This window comes from Electrona antarctica (assembly GCF_951216825.1).
Source record: "Electrona antarctica genome assembly, chromosome: 2".
NCBI lineage: Eukaryota > Metazoa > Chordata > Actinopteri > Myctophiformes > Myctophidae > Electrona > Electrona antarctica.
Genome location: NC_136807.1, coordinates 26,309,278 through 26,331,642, shown reverse-complemented (window position 1 = coordinate 26,331,642; position 22,365 = coordinate 26,309,278). Strand labels below are relative to the sequence as shown.

Below are 22,365 nucleotides of genomic sequence, written 5' to 3'. Positions count from 1 at the left end.
GAGCTGGGGTTGAGCATGATGTACTTGATAGAGCCCTGGATGTTCTCCGTCCAGGACACCAGCCAGGTCACCTTGTTGTCGTGCCGGACCTCCTTCCAGCGAGTGCCTGGAGGGGGCTTGGGATGCTTGGAGTCTCTGCAGAAGATATGGCAAGGCCAGGTACTTTTATTTGTATAGCACATTTCAATTTCAACAACAAGGTAATTCAATGTGCTTTACATCAAGCAAAGGAAACACAATTATACAATGCTATTAGGATGCATTAAACAAAAGAAGAATAACATGACAGATACTGTTACAGTGCAAAAGTGAAATAGAAAAAATACAAATAACTCAGTCAAAGGCAGCGGCAAACAGAAAGGTCTTCAGTTGTGTCTTAAAAGAAATAAGAGTGGCAGCAGATGTGCCAGTTTTCTGGGAGTGGGCATACCCAGATATGTGGTGCATAAAAACTAAATGCTGCTGGCCTGGGCCATGGCTCAATGGTCCAGGCACCTTGGCTGGTAATCCAGTCTGGCAGTGTGCCGCGGGTTCGACTCCCGATCCCGACAGCCTACTGTCTGTCCCTCCATAAAAAAATATAAAATAAAGGCGATAGCCACAAAAAAACATTTGAAAAAAACCCGAAATGCTGCTTCCCCACATTTATTTGTGGTTGTAGGAACAGAAAGCAGACCTTTCCCAGATGACCTGAGAGGTCTGGATGGTCCATGATATATCGCACAAGATCAGAAATGTATTTTGGTCCTTAACCATTCAAAAAAATATAACATTTGCATCATTCGTTGTGCACTTCAATGAGTCACTGACTCGCTGAGGAGACCGAGTCCCCATTGTACAAGCAATTATACCGAGGAGAGTCTGAAGTGAAAGAAAGATGAACAACAGTACAGTATGTAGAGGCCAACATATCCTCTCTGGGTCATGTTATTGTTTCATGCACAGACTGTACGCTATGGGCTGCACTAACAGGAAGATTACCTTTGACACACTGTACGTAACACTGTGTGTGTGTGTGTGTGTGTGTGTGTGTGTGTGTGTGTGTGTGTGTGTGTGTGTGTGTGTGTGTGTGTGTGTGTGTGTGTGTGTGCAGTTTTGTGCACGACTCCAAAGAATCTATCATGAAGAGAATGATAGGCAAGAATGATAACGTTCTGGCACTTCTTATTTTATTATATTTTATTTTAAAGGCAGGCAACATGACATGGGCCCTATTTCCGTCAGTGCCTCACACCTTATCCCTCAACTTCTTTGCCATTTTTAGTAATTTGAAAAACATTTTTAAATTGTTCAACTAGCCGATCTACATTGACATGCTGTGAACTTAGATACGTAGTTACGATAGAACGTAGATTTGAACTATTGAAAAATGTTTTTCGAAAAAGAAAAAAAAAAGAAAGAAAAAAAGAAATGTTTAGGGAAAAGGTACTGACAAAAATAAGCCTTCATCACCACACAATGTTCACACTATCCACCTTAAAAAACTAAATAGGGACCCCTTTTTACATGAAACCCTATGAGAAATGAACCCAGCTAAATGTGTTAATAATATAGCTTCCAAGTTATACATTGGCAATTAAAACATTTGTTTCCACTTTATCTTGAAATTATAAATGGGGGTCCGCGGCCAAATACAAATCAATTTGGGGGTCGTTTACATGGAAACGTTTGAGAACCACTGACTGGACTGAGTTAATCTGAGATGATGGTCTCTCCATAACGTACGTATTTGCTTTCTATGCTGTCGGCCACAGAGACTCAGACACCCATACCCAACCCTCCTCTTCTGCCAAAAGAAAAAAGGCCAAAGTGATTGCAATTGTTCTCCTCTTGTTATTCAACATTTTATCTGTCACTGTATGTTTGCACATACGACAAATGTGTCCTGTCCATGCCATTTACCCATCCTATAACTACTAGTAGCTGTGGTGGGCGCCAGGGTCAATCTGTGCACCAAACACCCAACAGAGATTTGGCCTTAAAACACAAACATGAACGCGTGCAAGCTGAACAGAGAATGATCCATCCCACCCGGACCACTACTATAAATAACTCTGAGAGCAATCACAAACTTGGCAGTGAAAAGATGGAGGGGGCGATAAGGGAGGAGGGTGGGGGGGGTTGGAGACACGTGGTGGGACAGAAATAAAAGTGCAGGAGGGACAGAGAAAGACAGACGGAGGGACGGACGGACAGACGGAGGAACGAACAGGGGAACGTAACAATGAGGTGGGGAAGGGGGTGGGGGTTTCGGGGAAGGGGCCAGAAAAACAGTATACAGAGTGTACTCTACTCCTGGGTTCCCAGCTGTACCTCACAGCTCCTTTTTGTTATTTCCTCTTATCCAAAGTCAAACCACCAAGATAGAACAGCAACGATATGCATTACAATCATTTTCATCCCTTGGAGCCCAATCTACATTGTAAAATCCTCAAGTGTCAATTTAACTCTTTATACACTCTCAGAGTAGCTAATGGATTAGGTTAAAGGCCTAACCACCCCAGAGGGTCGCCAACATGCAAATACTTGCAACCATTATTCCCAATGGCAGTTGCAACTTGGAGTTGCATTGGTGTGGTTTGTTTGTTGCAAGGAGTTGCAAGTAGTTGCAGCTGTGGTTTGGGCCTAACAGCGACGCACGCACACACGCACGCACGCACACACGCACGCACATGCAAATAAACTACAGCTGGTACCTTTGACCAACTAAATCAGTGATGATTGATGTCAGGAACAATTGCAGTTCCTCAGAAAAACAACATCCATGTAACATGTTGTGCTCTCAGAGGGAGACACAGTGTTCACAACCTACTTATGCAACGTGTGTGTGTGTGTGTGTGTGTGTGTGTGTGTGTGTGTGTGTGTGTGTGTGTGTGTGTGTGTGTGTGTGTGTCATTCGCCCACAGGCAGCCCACACACCATATGACCCACAGTAGCCTACATGTCTGTACAACGGTAGACAGGGCCTCCTTGTGGTAAAAACGCAGAGCTACACCCATACAAATGTTTTACACGGAGCAGCAGGGGCTAACACTTCCTCCTAATTTTTTCCCCATAAATTAACACACTATTTGATCATACTACAGTGTCACACAAAAGCATCAAAAGTAGCAGATCCGCAAACTCAAAATGTGGCATGAAGCTACTTTTGCTGTAGCTTCATGCTATTTGAATCCTTAAAAATGAGGTTTCCACCCGACAGAAACCAAATAGTCAATGATCTCTATTGACATTGCAGAACATCATGGCGGTGATGGCAACAGATAAAGGATAGAGATGACCCACTTGCTACAGTTGATGATGATGTCTTCAGGTCGGATGCGGCGCTTCAACATGCCCATCTTGGGGTGGTCTCCTCGCCCTCTGAAGAGGCCCGGGGGCTCGATGCGGAAGTTGCCGATCCTCTCCTTGTGGTTGTCCATCACACAGAAGCCGTACTCCTGAAGCACCTTCTCGTTTTCCTCTTTATTTTTCTACAAAAAGGATCGAGACAGCAAGTTCACTCTCAACGTGCCATTATAAAGACGGAGAAATTCTACTTTGTGTTTATTTCGGGGCATGTCATTACAGGCGAAAATGTTCAACTTTTAAAAGATTTCTCAAACATTTTCCAAGAAAAAAGCATATCTGAAAGCAAACAACATTGTGAGATTCTAGATCAGTACTATTTTTTGCTATAGAGGCCATGCACGTGACATCATCGTACCCGGAGGTTATGTGGGACCGCCTACTGAGTGGTAAATAACAACATTCTGGCATATTCATTCATAAGCAGGTATGTATGAGAATGCATGATTGGTTAAAGTAAAAATTGTCTACCTGCTTCTCTTCTTTGGACATCTGTTTCCTGGCTTCTGACTGGGCCTTAAAGTATTCACTCATGTCGTTAAAGTTGCACTTGTTTAGGTCGGTGATCTTTGATTTTTCCTCTGGTGTCATTTCCTAGGAGTAGAGAGAGAGAGAGCTCAAAAGTTTGATACCTGGACCTCACACCAGCTATGAATCACTTCAGATGACTTTCAACTTAGAATCCCTGATTTGGGCATGTCATCCTTATGGGCAAGAATGTCATACAAAAATGTAACTGGGTTTAAGTGCATAAATAATTAATAAAATAAAGTTCAGTTCATGCGATTATTTTGTATCCATCAAAACTTTTTTTTGGTTTATTTATTAATTTGCTTATACATTAAATGTTCTCAAATTAAACTTAATAAAATCTAAATTTTAAGAAATATTATGCTTATTAACAAAATTGTGGTCAAAATATTGGTAATCATGGTCTCTAGGAGTATCGTGATCGGACACAACTATCTGTCATCGGTCAGGCTCTCATCTACGATATTTGAGGTCATGTGTGTCTAGTACCCTGCTTACCCTTCTCCAATCCTTATAGAAGTTCTTTCTGAACATCTCTTTAGTGGTATACTCGTGATCCAGCATTTTGGCAAAAAACGTAGCTACCTCCTCTGCAGGTGGACTCAGTTTCATATGTTTACCTCCAGAGAGAAAAAAAAGAAAGAGGACCAAATAGCATTAATATTTATTAAGCTCAGCTGTGTGAAGCAAGTGCAGAAATATACCATACTGAAACTGTTTGTCTGTCTGTGCAGTATTTATGTCAACATTTGTCCACCAGATGGTGCTGGAAGAAAAGAAAATCACACCCGTGTGAAGTGAGTGGTGCAACTCCGTGTAGGGGGGGGGGGGGGGGGGTTCCAGACCCACAGGAACGCACCCAGGGAGCCGCCCCGCGTCCAAAACGGTTGAGAAATGACAGAGTTACCGTGTGGGGGTCCCTCTACTGTACCCTCTACTGTACTGTACTGTACTGTACTGTACTGGGACACCCGAAATCATCATATATACAGTTAATATGTGCGTGTGTGTTAGGTTGCGCACAGGTGGTGAAAAACTACCATGTTTTCGTGCTCAGACGCACCGAGCCAGCCAGCCAGCCAGATACCCAGCCAGCCACCCACACACATAGCTCCGTAAGGGAGTGGTTGCACCACTCAAAAAAGAAACACCAAAACCAAACTTTTGCAAGACTGTACCAGACAGCCCAAATTAATGGTATTGAGCCAAGCAAGTGAACTACATGCACACACACACACCTTTAGATTGCATTGTTTGTTTTAAGTTTAATTTGGGGCATTTTAGTTTTTGCATTAAAAGCATAGAAATGAGAAACTATGGGCAAATGGTGATGAGGGGTTGACATGAAACGCACATGTCTCCAGATGAGAGTTGAAACCACACACAATGTGATTATGTGGACTACAAAATCACATTGTGTGTGGTTTCAACTCTCAATATATGGTTGACACACACATAGATATATATATCTATGGACACACAGCTGTGGCTCATCTCTCAAGGAGCTATTGCACCGCTGCCTCACAGTATATTAATTTGTCTTAACCAATAACCACTCAGCTACCGGTGCATCCTGAAACAGCATTATCTCATGTACGGCACCATAACCCATTAAGACCTGAGGCCGGTGCTAAAAATGCATTAAATCACTGTAGTTCTCACACTCTGAATTTGGCTGCGAACCCCCATTTAAAATGAAATGTTTTGTGCCACGGAAAATTGGCCTAGCCTGGGTTCCAGCCTGATGTGCTGCGTTCCGTGGATTTGTGTTGTCACTCGCTACTCAGTCTAGAAAGGGTCCTATCTCCAAGGTAGGGCTTCTGATTGGTCTGTGGTGCGGGTTGGGGGAAAAACAGCAGTTTGACGTCGTATCAATGCGCACCGGGCAGCTACTGCTGTTGCCCTGCAACGTCCCCATATCATTCACTAAACTGACTCCACACAGCCGTCAGTTTTTTTGTGCTACTGAATCTGACAGTGGACTACTGAATCTAATTAATGTTTACTTTTTACAGTAGGTTTAGTCTCGAACTGGCGATATTATTTTCAACAGTGAGAAGCATGGATAGAGTGGCAATGGCTGATGACGTATCAACAACAACGTGGCTACGCAACGGGTGACGTTATGAAATGTGAGTGAAAAAACAAATCCACAGAACGCAGCGAATCAGGCTGGAACCCAGGCTAAAATTGGCCAACATTCGGGTTAAAATAGCAGATCTACAGATTTTGTAGCCACACACACGCACACACACACACAGACTGACCATCGTAGTCAAATCTGACTTTGGCTGGTAGGGGCTCATAAGCAGGAGCGAACACAGGACCCTTATGTTCCAGGAAACGCCACTTGGACCCATCTGTAGCTCGTTCTTCCTCCCACCTGTTCATACAAACACCACCATGAAAGAGACAGAAATATAATTAAAATTCACCCTAATAGAATGGTAATGGGTGCTTCAGACCAGTGGTTTCAAACTTTTTGTGGCACACTTGGAGCCTAAAGCAGTGCTTCCCAAATTGGGGGTCCCAAAATTATTGGAGGGGACCTTTAAGACCTTTTTAATACCTCTAAATAAATAAAAAATAATAAACTAATAAGTCCATTACTACATCCAAAGTAACTAACACACTATAAAATGGTCAACATTGACCAAATTGTCAAATACTACCTAAGAAAGAGACAAGAATGGTGAAAAGTTCTGCTTGTAGTTCGGCTATTTTCACAATATGTATCTGTGTAACCGAGTCAAACTAAATGTAATGACTCAACTCCTACGATTCCAAGTGCTTGTCATGGTGGTGAGGTTCCCAGTTCAAATATGATTATTTTATGGGGTCATAGCCTGAAAAGTTTGGGAACCACCCTGGTATGGCCGAAAGGACAACTGGTAGAAAAAGACTTGCACTGACTCCACCAATTAAGGACCATCGTTAGTATCATATTCATAGCACAGAAGCAGCCCTGATACAAACATTACAGATGATGTCTTGTGATCCAAGGCTAGCATAGTCTCTGACTATCCTATTTTAGAAATATATTTTGTTAGTCTCCAACTCTCTGTTGAAGGAGTTTTCCTTAACGTTTTTGTAGAGTGTGAGTCTTTTTCTACCAGTTGTCCTGTATGTTTAGGGACAAAGACAATTGTTTCCCCTGGTCATATATTATTGTTTTTATTACCACCACTCTTCTTATCACTCTGAATTTATTTATATAATGCCAAATAAAACGTTTAACAACGTGAGCCCTTTAATGCTTTGCTTTCACAAATAAAATGAAAAAATGAAAAAAAGAGCCAGCAGAAAGAGCGTATAGGGTTAGCTTCTGTAATGCACAAAGTAAAGTAGTAATACGGAGTACTGATAGTAAATGAACATTAACATAACATAACATAACATAACATAACATAACATAACATAACATAACATAACATAACATAACATAACATAACATAACATAACCATAAACATAACATTTTGTTACGTTGGTAGAACATCGCAAACTGTTCTTGCGGGTACAGCAGCAGCGCACGGCAAGCAGGGTCCAGCATCCAGCTCCAACGGTCAAGCTCCTTGTCTGCTGACCCTCCGTCAGGCTGCTCAAAACACCCAACAGCACCGTGCTACCGCCGGCTGCACTAGTGGTCAGAGCCGGGGAGGAGAGCAGCCTGCGACACAAGCGGCTAACGACAACACGTGTCCACATCACCGCGTCTCCATAAATCCTCTGACAACAACTCTCCAATCATTTGTCAGAAACGTGAATTCACCCATTTGTTTACAAGCCTTGGTTTTTGTTCCCAGGTGACCAGCGTGATCCGGTACAGATCCCAGCATCCCGCCCTTCTGCGTGTGCACGATAAAGCACACACATGAACGCACCGTTTCCGTGTCCGCTCTTTAGAACCAGACCGGATCAGCAACCTGCAGCGGCGATTTGATCCCAGACCCAGACTGATTGTAAAAATGTATTAATTATTATTTAGCCTGACATTCATTCTGAATTTTCATTTCGTTTGAATCGCCCGGACATATTTTGCACTAGTATCTGTATCACATAATCACACACTGTAATAGCCCTGTAATAATCACTTCCCGATGCCCCTATCAGATTTGCTGTCAATTAATATTCTGGTGCATGTCCCAGAAACGTCATCAATCAATATATCTGTTTGTCTCACAGGTGCATTCAACAGGTGCATTCAAGTTGCAGTAGGCTACACATTGATGCCAAATACTCTACTGGAGAGGTTAAGCTGGATCCTTTTCATTTCTCAGGTTAGCTGCTCCACTAATTACAGAGCAAATAACCTATATCTTTTTTATATTTCAATATCTTCACTCTTCAGGCATAGTTCCTGGTTCCTGGAAAATAGTACATGTCTTTCCTTAATTTGTACAAAAGTGGAGATGTAGGAGTATCAATTGGTAAATAGTCAACTTAAAGCAATTCTTTCATATATCTCCATATCAAATCAACCACAACATCAATCCGGAGCAAATTATATCTCTGCCACTACCTTAGTCGTAAATGATATCCGCCCAAATCATATCTCTGACTGTCACTACCTTCTAACAGGAGCCCTTGTACAATATTTCTTCGACTATGGATGCCACTTGGTACCACAGCACCTCAAAGGCCCTTAAAACAAGGCTCCAGACTTCCCAAAACAAACTGGTCAGGCTCCCCGAACCCACCTCACCCCTTGCCCAAAATGTGGAACGCCCTACCAACAGTCATTAAGACTGTGAATCCCTTGACTCCTTCAAAACCGCTCTCAAAGGGCACCTACAGACGGATGCTATTCGAAACTGGACCCTCACCCCTTTTCCCCTCACTGTATATTTTCTTTGTACCTCCTTTCATAATGATTTCCTGCTTTTTGTTATATAGAAGTGTATATTTGTACGTCTCTAAATGTTCAGATGAATTGAAAATGGTGGACCCTATTGTAAACAAGTGTAATGCTTTTGGTGTCGTCAGTTAAGAGTTTTTGTATCGAGTTGTGCTTGAAATGTACCTATTCTGCATACTGTTAATAAATATTTCAATCACTCAATCAATCGTCGTAAATGATATCCATCCATGACAACAGAAAACACTGTGCAGCCCTATTGTATGTGGGAAATTGGCTTCTTGTGTATAGTTTTCCTACGATTAGTAGGAAGAGGATCGTTGAAGCAGTTTTGTTTTCGATTACAGTGATGTAATGTATAGATGTGCTGCGGCTTCAACTTTAGAAAAACCCTAGATCCAGTCAAGTCGACCATTAGATTCATCATAGATGATAGTTATTAGTTACTCTACTGCCTCCTGTTTGTATGATAAGGTTTGTTTGCAATCTCTTGTAGAGAGGAGAAACATACTTTGGCACTTGTTCATATAAGGCCATTACTGGGAAGCGGCTACCTTATATTTTGATGATAGAACACTGGAACGTTTGAATTTACCTTACCTGTTCAAATGATTAAAGGTTTCATGACATTATTTTTATTTATTTTTCGTTTTTATTTTAGCTTTTATGACCTCAATTACACCCAAAAAAAACCTGAACTTTGAACATTCAGTGGCTTTTCTGTGGTCTGAAATTTTCTCTGGGGTTTGGAAGCCTTTTGAGCTGCAATGAAAACAGTGAAAACAGTGACATCTGCTGACAAATCCCATTGACATATATGGGATTTGCAGGCTGTGACATCACAAACAGCCAGAAAACCCCAGACCACAGAAAACCTACTGAATGTTAAAAGTTCGGGGTTTTTTGGGTGCAATTGAGCTAAGAAAACCTAAAAAAAAAAAAAAAACTTTATGTCACAATCCCTTTAACTGGTTATGAAAGTCCCACATGTACATTGTAAGCTCAGACAGTCTTATACATTTGTTTGAGCTTTTTTGTGTTTTGATCATTTTAACTTGCCTGTTTTATTGTGTACGGTATTCATTAATGTTTACTTGCTTATTTATTTGGACACTCAACAATAACTGCAGTAGTAAGCCTTGCCGAGCCTGTAGCCTCTCCTAGTTCTGTAGCGTGAGACAACTTGACAAGTACAAGTGCACCCCCTGGACATGACACTAGGATGCTGCAGGGATCAACTCTTAATGCTGAGTGCCAAGCAGGGAGGCAATATTGGGCACCATTTTTATAGTCTTTGGTATGACACAGCTGGGGAATCGTACCCCGACCTCCCAATGTCCGGGCGAACACTCTAACCCCAATGCCACTGAGCTGATTAAGCATTAATAACATGTGGCAATAACTGTGCTTATCACAAAATCCCAAAGCACACCTGGACTTGTTTCACAGCAACCACTGCTCCAGACAAACTGTGCATCTATAAAGCCCCTGATGGAAGAGAGGAACATGTCCCCCCCCCAACCCCCCATCTATCTCACCATTTCCACTTCTCCTCCTCTTCCTTTTTTGACTTCTTTCCATCAGCTCCCCTTTTGTCTTTTATTTTCTTTTTAGGCTTTATGTCCTAGAAGGAAGAAAGAAAGAAAGAAAGAAAGAAAGAAAGAAAGAAAGAAAGAAAGAAAGAAAGAAAGAAAGAAAGAACAGAAAGTGTGAGGAGAAGAGAGAATAAATCTAGGGCAAACAATACAGAATGCATCTCAGTGATTATGTGGATGTTTGCATCCAAGTAATTTATACAAAAGATGATGAACCTCATCCTCATTGTCGTCGTCATACTCCTGTTTCCGCTTCTTAGACTTTTTGTCATTCTCTGTCTTGACTTTTTTGGGCTTGTATTCAAACCTGTAAACAAATATAGTAAGGGCATACGTTGGAAGATTATATCAAAGGTCTAAACCTGTAAAAAAAAAATACAGTATGGGTATATTGTTTCTGTCGGGTGTACTTTTGATACTTTTGTGTGACGCTGTAGTATGATCAAGTAGGGCGTTAATTTACGAAAACCCGCAAGAGTTAAAATATGGAGATACCGGTAAGTGGTTTCTGCCCCACAGCAATGATATCAAAGGTCAGATCTAGCAAACAGGTTTGGATCTAAGTTCATTTCCACGTCATCCATCTGAAAAATGCTAATTTAATGTCAGGATGATCGGCTTGTGAAGAGAGGATCCAATGTTCATTTCAGTGATATGAGGCTCATATACATACATATCTGATCTTCACGTTCACAATGTGATATTGAGCAATACATTGTGAGCATGTAGATCAAATAGCCAAAGTATCAAATATGGTTGAACTGATTTTGATTATAATATAGAATCATATTTTGGCTTATGGGGACCACATGGAACCCCGTCAAGGACCCCTGGGTGTCCCCGGACGCAACTTTGAGAACCACTTTTGAGAGCCACAGTGGTGGCCACCTCACGTGACATACGGATACATAAAATCAATCCAAGTTGTGGTGTCTCGGTTTCATCTAAAGTCTCTGATTATATCTTTCAAGACACTCACACCCTAATAATGACAGCACTACGTGCAATGTAATTACAATCCAGAGCCATTAAACGGTGGGGCAGCCTGTGATTACCAGTTGTACATCATCCCTGCCGCCTTCAGCTCTCTCTCTCTCTGTCACACACATTCATTGTCTACCTCTCTCTCCATCTGTCTGTCTAATTGTGCTGTCATTCAAATGTCTCTGTAACACGCAAAGCCCTGTTTCAATTTATGCTTGAACCACTAGTCAATCAAAGGGCGTGATTTGAAATGTGTCGGTTAGCAGTCGATTAGCAAGTACTTCACGAAGAGAAAGTGAGCAATACTCAGCTGAAAGGATAATATTGTTGCTGTCGGGCAGAAACCTCTTATTATCTCTCCATATTTGTTTGTGTTGTTAAGTAAATTTTTAACCTCATCATACTACAGCATCACACAAAAGTATCAAACATAGCAGATCTGTCAAGGCCCTACTGTACATCCTCCTGGTGGGAGCTCTTAACTGGAAGTGAGTCAGTAAGATACGACAGCAGTGACAACACAAACATGTGTGTGTGGGGAGGAATCAATTGGAAAAAGGGGTAAAGGGGAATTGGTTACTCTAAATTAAAATAAATAATATAAATAAATAAGACTAATAAATAAGCCAATTAAATGAAGAAAAAAAACAACAATCCACATGAGATGGAGAAAGAGAGCGAACACAGAGATTGATTGATTGATCCACACACATTGCATTATGTTTTAATTCAGTGATGTCCAAATCAAATCAGCCAAAACATCAAGCATGCTAGTACATGTATTGTACACATGATAGCTATGATTTGAAGATGGTGCTATATTGGGCTATATATTAGTTTTGGGGCATACAATAGAAAACATCAGCAGCACTATAATCTGAAGTCAAATGGGCTAAGACTGACTGGGCAGTATTATGCGTGTCTTAAGTACCAGGTCTTATGACCTTATTAACTTAAGACCTGGAGGCGTGGTCAATGCGGTTTGGCCACTCAGAATAGCCAAATGGCATTGATCACGCCTCCAGGTCTTAAGTTAAGTAATAAGACCTGGTACATAAGACACGCATAATACTGCCCACTGAGTCTGAGTGAGTTGAATGTGTGCGCACACCGAGACTCGACCAATTTGAAAGATATTCTGGAATTGAGGTACTTGGACTGCTGTCTGTCAGAGTGCACAAGATGTATGACTCTGACTGGCCTAGTAGTTCGGAAGATTAGCAGCAGACAGACATTAAAACATGAATCTCCTGGTAGAGATGAATACAAATGAGACAACCAATGTTAAATGTTGCTACAACAACGATACAGGTGGAACCATTGGAAAGACAATACTTGGAATCATCAGGAATGATACATACTCTTCATCGTCATATTCTCTCTTGGAGGATTTGTGGTGTTTGGGAGAAGGGTAAAAGCCGTTGTCTTCGTCAGGTTCACTCTTAACAGCAGGAGGACTTGAAAAGAAGCAGAGAACTTCATGTTAGTAGTACAGCACTGTGATTATAATAACAATAAATTACTTAATTTATCTTATTTGAGTTTCTTATTTGTGTAATATCTGACATGTAAGTACTTTGGACTAATGTCACACTTTTAAATTCAGTCATATTTACTATAGTTTATAGTCACGCTTTACTTTGCATATCCATTTTCCTTCTCTTTTTTGGGCTTGTCGACATGGGACGATTTGATCTGTAAAAAATAAGAAGGTATGATGCTTCAGTAGGTTGCTTAAGCTGTCTGAAGTTTTGTCATCATAAGTCACAAGATTCCATTCAATCCAAATTTGAGCAGCTATTTAAAGTGAAGGCAGATGGTGAACCAACCTTGTCCTCTTTCCTCCTCTCTTTGTCTTCTCTCGGTTTGTCCCTGTGTTTATCGGAGCTGCTGTCAACGCTGTGCTTCACTTTCTCTCGCTCCTTGTCCTTGTGTTTCTTCTCAGAGTGCTCCCTATGTTGACTGAAACACAGAGGTCAGGGGTGAAAGGTCAAAGGCCAGACGGAGGCCAGACTCACAGACACAAAGGCTTTTGTTCAAGATTGCAGGCAAGTCTGATTTGTTTCTCAAATACAATCTTTAGGACTGAGCGAGCGTCCACATAGTTATTTGAAAGGGATCAAATCGGATTTGTTTCAGACATCAGACAACGTTGCCAAAAATAGTAGATCTACCGGCTCACAACACGTCACACCACAAAGTGTTGTGAGCTTGTAGATCTGCTATTTTCAGCGGGCGACACCGTTGTACGAGGGAGTATAAAGCAGGCGAGTGTCCAGACTCTGTCTAAAATGGAGTGTCCAGACTGAGACATCAGATTTCGCATTTCAAACCACCTATAGGAACGCGGTTCAAATCTGATTTTCAAAAATGTGTTCACTCAGTAGACCATTGAATGGACTATAAAAAAACTTTCCCACATGATTTAGGCTGCCAGTCTATACATAAAAAAAATTATGTTTCTTAAGATATTAATGTCTTAAGTAACAAATCTCCAACTACATAAACTCCTCTCCTGAATAAAGGCTGACAGTTACAAACAATTGCATTGTCATTATTAACAGTAATAAATATACACTAATATAATATGCAGTATACACTGCCAGGTGTGAAACAAACAATGAGTTCCATCAAACAACTAATGATATTTATACAAGAGCTTTCCAGATCATCCTTGAAATGTGATTGACCATCTGATTGTCTGTGATGACAGTTTTGCTTTTGTGTCAAAATAATAGGATTTTAAACAATACCACAATAATAATAAACTTAAATAAAGATCTTGTGAGATTTATGCTGTTTGCTGCTCGGCTCTCTAAATACGGTATAATAAGGAGGTTACAATCCTCCTTAGAGATGCATTCAAATGTATCATATATGAATACTGACCAATAAATTATTAGACTATATCGCCCTGAAGGAGGAATTCCTTTACACAGCACTGTACATATCAGTGAGCAACAAACAATAAAAAAATAATACAACAGTAATAACAATAAAGGTTGAAGTGGTGCAGAGATAATGAGTGTCATAATACTGCATTAAATTTGACCAAACCTGATACACACAGCACTAATGACACCGTGGAGGATTGTTAGCCTTACGGCAGTGAAGTTTAACAACAAGCCATACATAAATAGGATACTTCAAAGTGCTGATCATTAATGTCAGTTCAGACAGAGATGAACAGTGATTAATTGATTTGAGTCATTTATTTCTGTCCCTCAGGTGGGCTTTATGTAGTTACAGAAATATGGTGTTTGATCTACACTCATACATAGAATGTTTGGTTGCAGTAGGAAAAAAAAGGACAAAGGACTTTGTTGACCCCTGGGGACCCCGGTCAACAAAGTATATAGGGTTTAAGCTGTCAACTACGTGATTGCCCCGGTCGTGGAATTCTGGATCAATCAGTAACTGGCAATGGGAGTCAAGATGATGCTTTAATGTACATGATATCATGGGGAGAAGTACGCTAGACACAGATCTGTGGCAAGGTAGTTCTGCTGACGAGCACACAGGGCCCATGCAGACAATATAGTTATACTAGCTGCTACAAGGACAAGCTGAACCACAACACACAGGCTGTAACAAAAACAATAGCTTTCAGGCTACCAAATATGCCATATCATAATGTATTATAAAAGTACTATACAGTAGGTGATGGTAAAATATAAAGGTTAGATGTAACTTAGTCTTATAGTCGCCCCTGACCAATCAAATGGCGTTGATCTTGGCGGGTTCAGAGACAGCTGAATATCCACCCACCAAACAACAAAAACAACAACAAATATAGCTGCAAGCAGCGATAAAGCGGGACCAAGATAGAAGAAGAACAATGCGCAATTAGAACAACAACGACTGACAAGCTGAGTTGTCGGTGCCGGGATTTGAACTCACAACCTTGTGGACCGAAGGCGGGAGCTTTACTGACTGAGCTACACAAAGACAATCAGTGACTACATTGTAAACTGTAAAACCATTCAGTGATTTGGTAACAAGAAGGTGTGTCCTCATTTTGGGCATGTCTTTCCATTACTACAGTGTGTTTTCACGCACAGTTAAAGTGTGTGTGTGTGTGTGTGTGTGTGTGTGTGTGTGTGTGTGTGTGTGTGTGTGTGTGTGTGTGGCATGCGTGTGGTATGCGTGGCTGCGTGTGCGTGTGCGCGCGTGGCAGCGTGTGTGTGTGTGTGTGTGTGTGTGTGTGTGTGTGTGCGCCTGCCTGCCTGCCTGCCTGCCTGCCTGCCTGCCTGCCTGCCTGCGTGCGTGCGTGCGTGCGTGCGTGCGTGCGTGCGTGCGTGCGTGCGTGCGTGCGTGCGTGGATTTGGATGGAAGATCATCTCTTTAGTTTTTGTGGAGTTTAACATAAGGTGGCTATTATCACACCAGTCTTTAAAGTTATTGATCTCACTGATATGGCCCACAGGGCGTTCAACAATATGCACAAATGAGACTCACAGGCTGAGTTGTTGGTACCTGGATTTGAACAAACAATCTTGTGGTCCAAGGGTGAGATCTCTACTGACTGAGCTACACAAAGACAATCAGTGACTACATTGTAAACTGTAAAACCATTCAGTGATTTGGTAACAAGAAGGTGTGTCCTCATTTTGGGCATGTCTTTCCATTACTACAGTGTGTTTTCACGCACAGTTAAAGTGTGTGTGTGTGTGTGTGTGTGTGTGTGTGTGTGTGTGTGTGTGTGTGTGTGTGTGTGTGTGGCATGCGTGTGGTATGCGTGGCTGCGTGTGCGTGTGCGCGCGTGGCAGCGTGTGTGTGTGTGTGTGTGTGTGTGTGTGTGTGTGTGCGCCTGCCTGCCTGCCTGCCTGCCTGCCTGCCTGCCTGCCTGCCTGCGTGCGTGCGTGCGTGCGTGCGTGCGTGCGTGCGTGCGTGCGTGCGTGCGTGCGTGGATTTGGATGGAAGATCATCTCTTTAGTTTTTGTGGAGTTTAACATAAGGTGGCTATTATCACACCAGTCTTTAAAGTTATTGATCTCACTGATATGGCCCACAGGGCGTTCAACAATATGCACAAATGAGACTCACAGGCTGAGTTGTTGGTACCTGGATTTGAACAAACAATCTTGTGGTCCAAGGGTGAGATCTCTACTGACTGAGCTAGACAGAGACAATCTGTTACTCCATTGTTAACAGGAAAATCATTCAGTGTTAGTTCAGCATAAGTACTCAAACTTTAGTGTGTGTGTGTGTGTGTGTGTGTGCGTGCGCACGCAATTTTCATTGGCTCATAAAAACTTCAAACTTCAAAAATGTGCTACGATTATTTGTCCGTATAGGTCCAAAGTTCACGTGTAGAAGTTTTCGTGCATTTTGAGCAAAGATTCTGGGAGGAGTTACATTTGAACTGTTTTTCATATAATTCAAAATGGCGGGTGATTTAAAGGTCAGAGGTCAAAAGTCAGAACACGAAAGTTGTTCGGCATGAGGAGACACATATGTGTATCAAAGTGTAATTGCCAACGGTCAAACGGTTCATGAGATATGCACGTTCAAAGTTTGCAAGTTTGCAAGTTTTGCATCAATTGAGTGCTATAGCGCCACCATTTGGCCAATCGTGATGGGCTTCGCATAGTAAAGTGACATAAGCATATGTGTGTATTAGAGGCAGAAGAATAATTTTCACAAACCAGCAATTTTCATTGGCTCATAAAAACTTAATTTTTTTCACTTAACAAAAATGTGCTACGATTATTTGTCCGTATAGGTCCAAAGTTCACGTGTAGAAGTTTTCGTGCATTTTGAGCAAAGATTCTGGGAGGAGTTACATTTGAACTGTTTTTCATATAATTCAAAATGGCGGGTGATCTAAAGGTCAGAGGTCAGAACACGAAAGTTTTTCGGCATGAGGAGACACATATGTGTATCAAAATGTCATTGCCAACGGTCAAACGGTTCATGAGATATGCACGTTCAAAGTTTGCAAGTTTTGCATCAATTGAGTGCTATAGCGCCACCATTTGGCCAATCATGATGGGCTTCGCATAGTCACCGTTTGGCATGGTCCTCTATCATGTTGACACGTTTTGCGAAAACCGACTGCACGGTTCAGTCAGAACAGCTATTTTTGGCGGAAGGAGAAGGAGAAGAAGTACTGATCATATAATTCAAAATGGCGGGTGATCTAAAGGTCAGAGTTCAAAAGTCAGAACACGAAAGTTGTTCAGCATGAGGAGACGTATATGGGTATCAAAGTGTCATTGCCAACGGTCAAACGGTTCATGAGCTATGCACGTTCAAAGTTAGCATTTTCAATTGAGCGCTATAGCGCCACCATTTGGCCAATCGTCTTGGGCTTCGCATATTCACCGTTTGGCATGGCCCTCTACCAGATTACCGCGTTTCGCGAAAACCGACTGCACCATTCAGTCAGAACAGCTATTTTTGGCGGAAGAAGAAGAAGGAGAAGAAGAAAAATAAACACAAAAACAATAAGTGACCAAAGTCACTGCGTGACTTCTTGGTCCCTAACTAGAAAAAGTGCCCTTCTGGGCACAGGTCTCCACCAGGAGGATAGGAGTGTGTGTGATGTTTGGCAAAATGTTTAGGTGTGATATAAACATGTTTGTTTGTTTTTTGCAACAATTTTCTTCATTTTGTTGAGGAAATGCAGAGCCAGATCACTCATAGCATCTCTGAGGATAGAATTCTGGATGAGCAGGACATGTGCAGCATTTTGTACAAAACGGGCCACTCCTGAAGACTTTGGAAGGCAATCTTAGCCAATCAGTGTAGAATCTGAGAAATCAAACAGACTCGTCTTGATCACATGACTACAGAGATCATGTATACCGATTTGCATGAGATTTGGATGAAATCTGTGCGACTAATATAAACAATGTGTTTTGCAGAAATCGGCCTCATGGTGGCGCTATAACCGGCAGATGTGGAGGGATGCAGGGAAAATGTTTTTCCATGGCCTCTAGGGAGTGCGCATACAAAGTTGTACACAGATCGATGCAGTTATAGGTAAAAACAGGAATTGCCCTGTTATAGCGCCACCATGAGGCTGGTTTGGAAAAGAAATTGTGTCATGTCGTCCTCAGCCTAGTGGAAATGTGCGTGTATAATTTCACGGAAATTGCACACTGTGTTTGTGATTTGTGGCATTTTGTTCGAAACGGACCAATCATGTGAGCTTTGGAAGCGAATCTTAGCCAATCAGGAAGGAAGATGGGAAATGGTGCAGATCCGTGTTGATCACATGACTATGGAGATAGTGTATACCGAATTGTGTGATGTATGGATAAAATGTGTACGAGTAATCTACAGAAATGTGTTTTGCCTAAATCGGCCTCATGGTGGCGCTATAACAGGCCGTTGAGGAATATTTGGGGCAGAGGTTCGTTGTTGGCATCCAGAGAGTGTGTGTGCAAAGTTTGGCATGGATCGGGCCAACGGTGCCGGAGATTAGCTGGTAACAGACGGACGGAAGGAAGGAAGGACGGACGGACGCACACACACACACACACACACACGGACGGAGTGCAAAACATACTCTCTCCCCAAAACATACTCTCTCCCCATGCCTTCAGGCCTGGTGGAGACAATGACAAAGCCAGGAGGGGAGTGCCATCATATCATGGTAGTTGTTACCTGTTGCTGCTGTGCTTGGATTTCTCTCTCTCTTTGTCTTTCTTGTGGTCTTTGTGCCGGTGCTCCTTGTCTTTATGCTTGTGAGAGTCTACGGCACAAACAAATGAAACAGCACACTTCTCAGCATCCTCCCACAGCAACAAGGACTTGGACCAGTGAAGGTGTAATATTAAGAGCACTCATCTTCATCTAAGATGATGTTGTTTATTTATATATACTAAGTAAATATATCGTTGTTGTCCGGCAGTTTTGACAGTTGTTTTTTACTTACTTTCTTTTCTTTTTTAATTAATGTCCTACTTGGTCATACTACCGTATCACACAAAAGTATCTAAAGTAGCAGATAAGCTTACTTTTTCATTTGAATCCTGAAAAGTAACATTTTTGGACACAGGTTTCTACCAGACAGTGACGATATACAGTATATATGTGGCTGTTCCTTCCAGTTGTTTAATTGCAGTGCAATATACTGCAATGTGCATATAGACAGACAGACAGACAGACAGACAGACAGACAGACAGACAGACAGACAGACAGACAGACAGACAGACAGACAGAAGCCTATTCAATGCAAGGTCTCCAGCAAGGAGGATACAGTAACAGGCTAAAAACAAGTTTCTTTTTACTTGGAAAAGGAAACTTGGCTTGTTTGATAGGATATCACAGACGATTTGAGATATAGCTTAGTCTAGCCATCTACAAATGGAGGAGGCATCTCTATATGATCAGGAAAATGTAAGATATACATACATACTATTTTGTCCACAAAAAAATAATAATGAAAAATGGTCTTAAGTAATGTAAAGTATACATAATTTGAATATGCACAGTATATGCCTGCATCATTATCGGACATATATTTATTTATGCCCAACATTCTTAGTAATTGTAGAAATATACCATAATTGTTCAATTTTCAATCATGTTCTAATCATCTAGGGATTCTAGGCTACTAGGCTACTTTAAATTACTTAAGACCATTTTCCAAATATTAGCCAAGACAAGTTATATTGAGGTGCCCACTCTTCCTAGCAGCCAATGTTTTATCAAATAATTTAGTGACCACATTTCTTTAAACGAAAACAAATGGGCGAGATCTGTCGACTAAAAAATGCATAATTTAAAGCTCTCACTGTAGACTGATTCAAATTGTAACCAAATCAAAAGTTAACTCTGAAGCGTCAAGCATCATTCCAATGCTGCTGCCAGCCTATCAGGAGAGAGACAGATGCTGACACTTGATCGTCACCTGGTGGCGTCCCGCTGTCATGACAGGTCAATAACTGACAGGATAGGATGCTATTGTCAAGGGAAACAATAACACGCATCCATTCATCATGTGCAGAACTATTGGGAGTCTTGGGACGCCTTATATTTTCCCCACGAGACTTAATTCACCAAGAAAATGTGCTCTAAACTTTAAAGTAGTTGGGAAGTCGGAATCCTCCAATAATGTATTGTCTTCCACAATGTTATTCATGTCAGATCATATAGTTTTATCTTATGTCACAATACAACAATCCTCCTATGTATAGGTCTATGATAATGTCTGCAAGATTGTGTCAGAACAACCATATGGTTTTAATAATGCAGCCCTAAACTTTCTTTTCAATTATTTCAAGTTTACAACTAAAATAAGCCCTAAATCCCAACCCAGTGGAAGATGTTTTCATAAATGAAACGTAAGCAGATATGCAGATGGTATTTGTGACATTATAACGGTATGTGTGTGTGCGGGCTGTGGATCAGTGATAACCTCCCCAGCTCTCTCCTCCATATCAAGGCAGACAGTTCTCCCACTGATCGGCGCACCCTGGCTGGTAGATAGAGAAAAAGAAAATGGCGCAGAGACTAAGTCCTCAGCCCCAATTCGGCCACTTTCGGCTCCAAAATTAGCCGTATATGCACACGCATATCGAGCGTGCGGTGGGTGCATAAAATACACGACGCCAAGCCCTGCACAAATGTGCCCTCGGTTTAGAATACGGACGGGCGCAAGTGTCATTTTGAGGGCCTCTTTTTGAACAATAGCCGCAAGAGAGTGGAGGAGAAGGGACTTAGTCTCTGGGACGCCATTTCTGGTCCCTTTAAAAAACTATCAGCAGCCTAGAGCCAGACGAGTCACGATTGCGAGTGCAAAGCGAACATAACATGGAACAAGATGATGATCAGAGGACGTACCGCTTGCTTTCGATCCGGAATTGACCTGCGGATTGTGAAAACAAAGACATTAAATATTTGCATTTTCTAAATGCCGGTAAGCATTAGTTATTTGATCCAAGTTTCAAGTAGCAGGTTACAGCTGAACATGTCCACAATGAACTGCAATAACGCATCCACATATCCAAGTTCACACAGAAATGACAAGTAGCTTAAACTTATTTAGCGATGCATTATTACGCCTTCATTACACATTTTATCAAACATTCCATGTCACTATTATTTGTCAGATATATAGCAGCTGACCCTGTGACACCCGAAAAGCATTCAAGTGTGACAGTAACAGAGGGTTACCTTACCTGAGAGTCCTTGTGGCCATGATCTCCACTCATTGTCCAAGTTTGTGTCCGCTTGTCCAGCAGGTCCGGGAGACCGATGGGTGTCCAGGCAGGATGCGAGGCAGGCAGGCAGCAGAGCTAGGCTGCTTGTTCTGGGAAGCCTTCTAGAGATACTCTGGAATGGAGTCCGTTCGTTGCGCATTCGGCTAAGTCCCAATATTGACCGACTGCGCATGCTCACATCAATTTGAACAATGTGAAAGAGAGCTAGAAGACTCTGCATGGGTCCCTCCCTGACCCAAAATAAAATAGATCCTTATCCTTCATTAAACCAGTGATTCTCTCAACCCTTTTGAATTTCAAGGCCCCCCAGTTTGATTTGCAATGTGCCATGGACCCCCAGTCCCCCACATACCTCTTGAGTGTTCAAAATGGATCAATTTGTGCACTGAGTTACAGATCTACAGTATATGGGTCGACTTATTTCCCAACTTTCATCCAGTCGACCGACCTGATTGGAATCACCCCACGGACCCCCATTTGATGCCATTCACAGTTGCACATTGGAAACAAGAGTTTCATTACGCTTTAATTTATATTGTGATTTTACTTGTGTATATTTTACCAAAATACAAAATCTAAATCAATCATTCAATATTGCCATTTCTGGGACCGTCCTCAATCAATACTGTAAAATCCTCTGTATTCATTTAACTCCGACTTTAAATGCAACTAGACCCATACAGGTCCAGCTCTCCAACTTACAGATCCGCAAGGGTCCATTTGGACCCCTGGTGATCCCTGGACCAGACGTTGATAACCAGTGCACTGCTAAACAAATGAGCATACTTGTTTTGCAAATGAATGTTTAATTATGCTACAGACAGTCAGATCAATATCTTAGTAGTTAGCCTGTCATTTGATCTGTATTTAACAAG

General features: G+C 41.7%; 1 protein-coding gene across 1 annotated transcript in view; it reads right to left on the bottom strand.

Moving 5' to 3' along the window:
* The window catches only part of top1b (DNA topoisomerase Ib), a 30,906-nt gene extending 9,269 nt beyond the window's left edge, over positions 1-21,637 (bottom strand). The window contains exons 1-13 of the mRNA XM_079489505.1: positions 21,449-21,637; positions 21,111-21,135; positions 18,929-19,016; positions 13,144-13,276; positions 12,954-13,009; positions 12,676-12,771; positions 10,547-10,637; positions 10,274-10,359; positions 6,147-6,262; positions 4,378-4,499; positions 3,820-3,942; positions 3,286-3,473; positions 1-135 (exon numbers count right to left, since the gene is read on the bottom strand). The exon at positions 1-135 is cut by the window's left edge and continues 10 nt beyond it. Of these exons, the coding sequence (XP_079345631.1) occupies positions 1-135; positions 3,286-3,473; positions 3,820-3,942; positions 4,378-4,499; positions 6,147-6,262; positions 10,274-10,359; positions 10,547-10,637; positions 12,676-12,771; positions 12,954-13,009; positions 13,144-13,276; positions 18,929-19,016; positions 21,111-21,135; positions 21,449-21,481 (1,292 nt within the window). The 5' untranslated portion in view covers positions 21,482-21,637. The remainder of the gene's footprint in view (positions 136-3,285; positions 3,474-3,819; positions 3,943-4,377; positions 4,500-6,146; positions 6,263-10,273; positions 10,360-10,546; positions 10,638-12,675; positions 12,772-12,953; positions 13,010-13,143; positions 13,277-18,928; positions 19,017-21,110; positions 21,136-21,448) is intronic.
* Between the last annotated feature and the right edge of the window lie 728 nt (positions 21,638-22,365).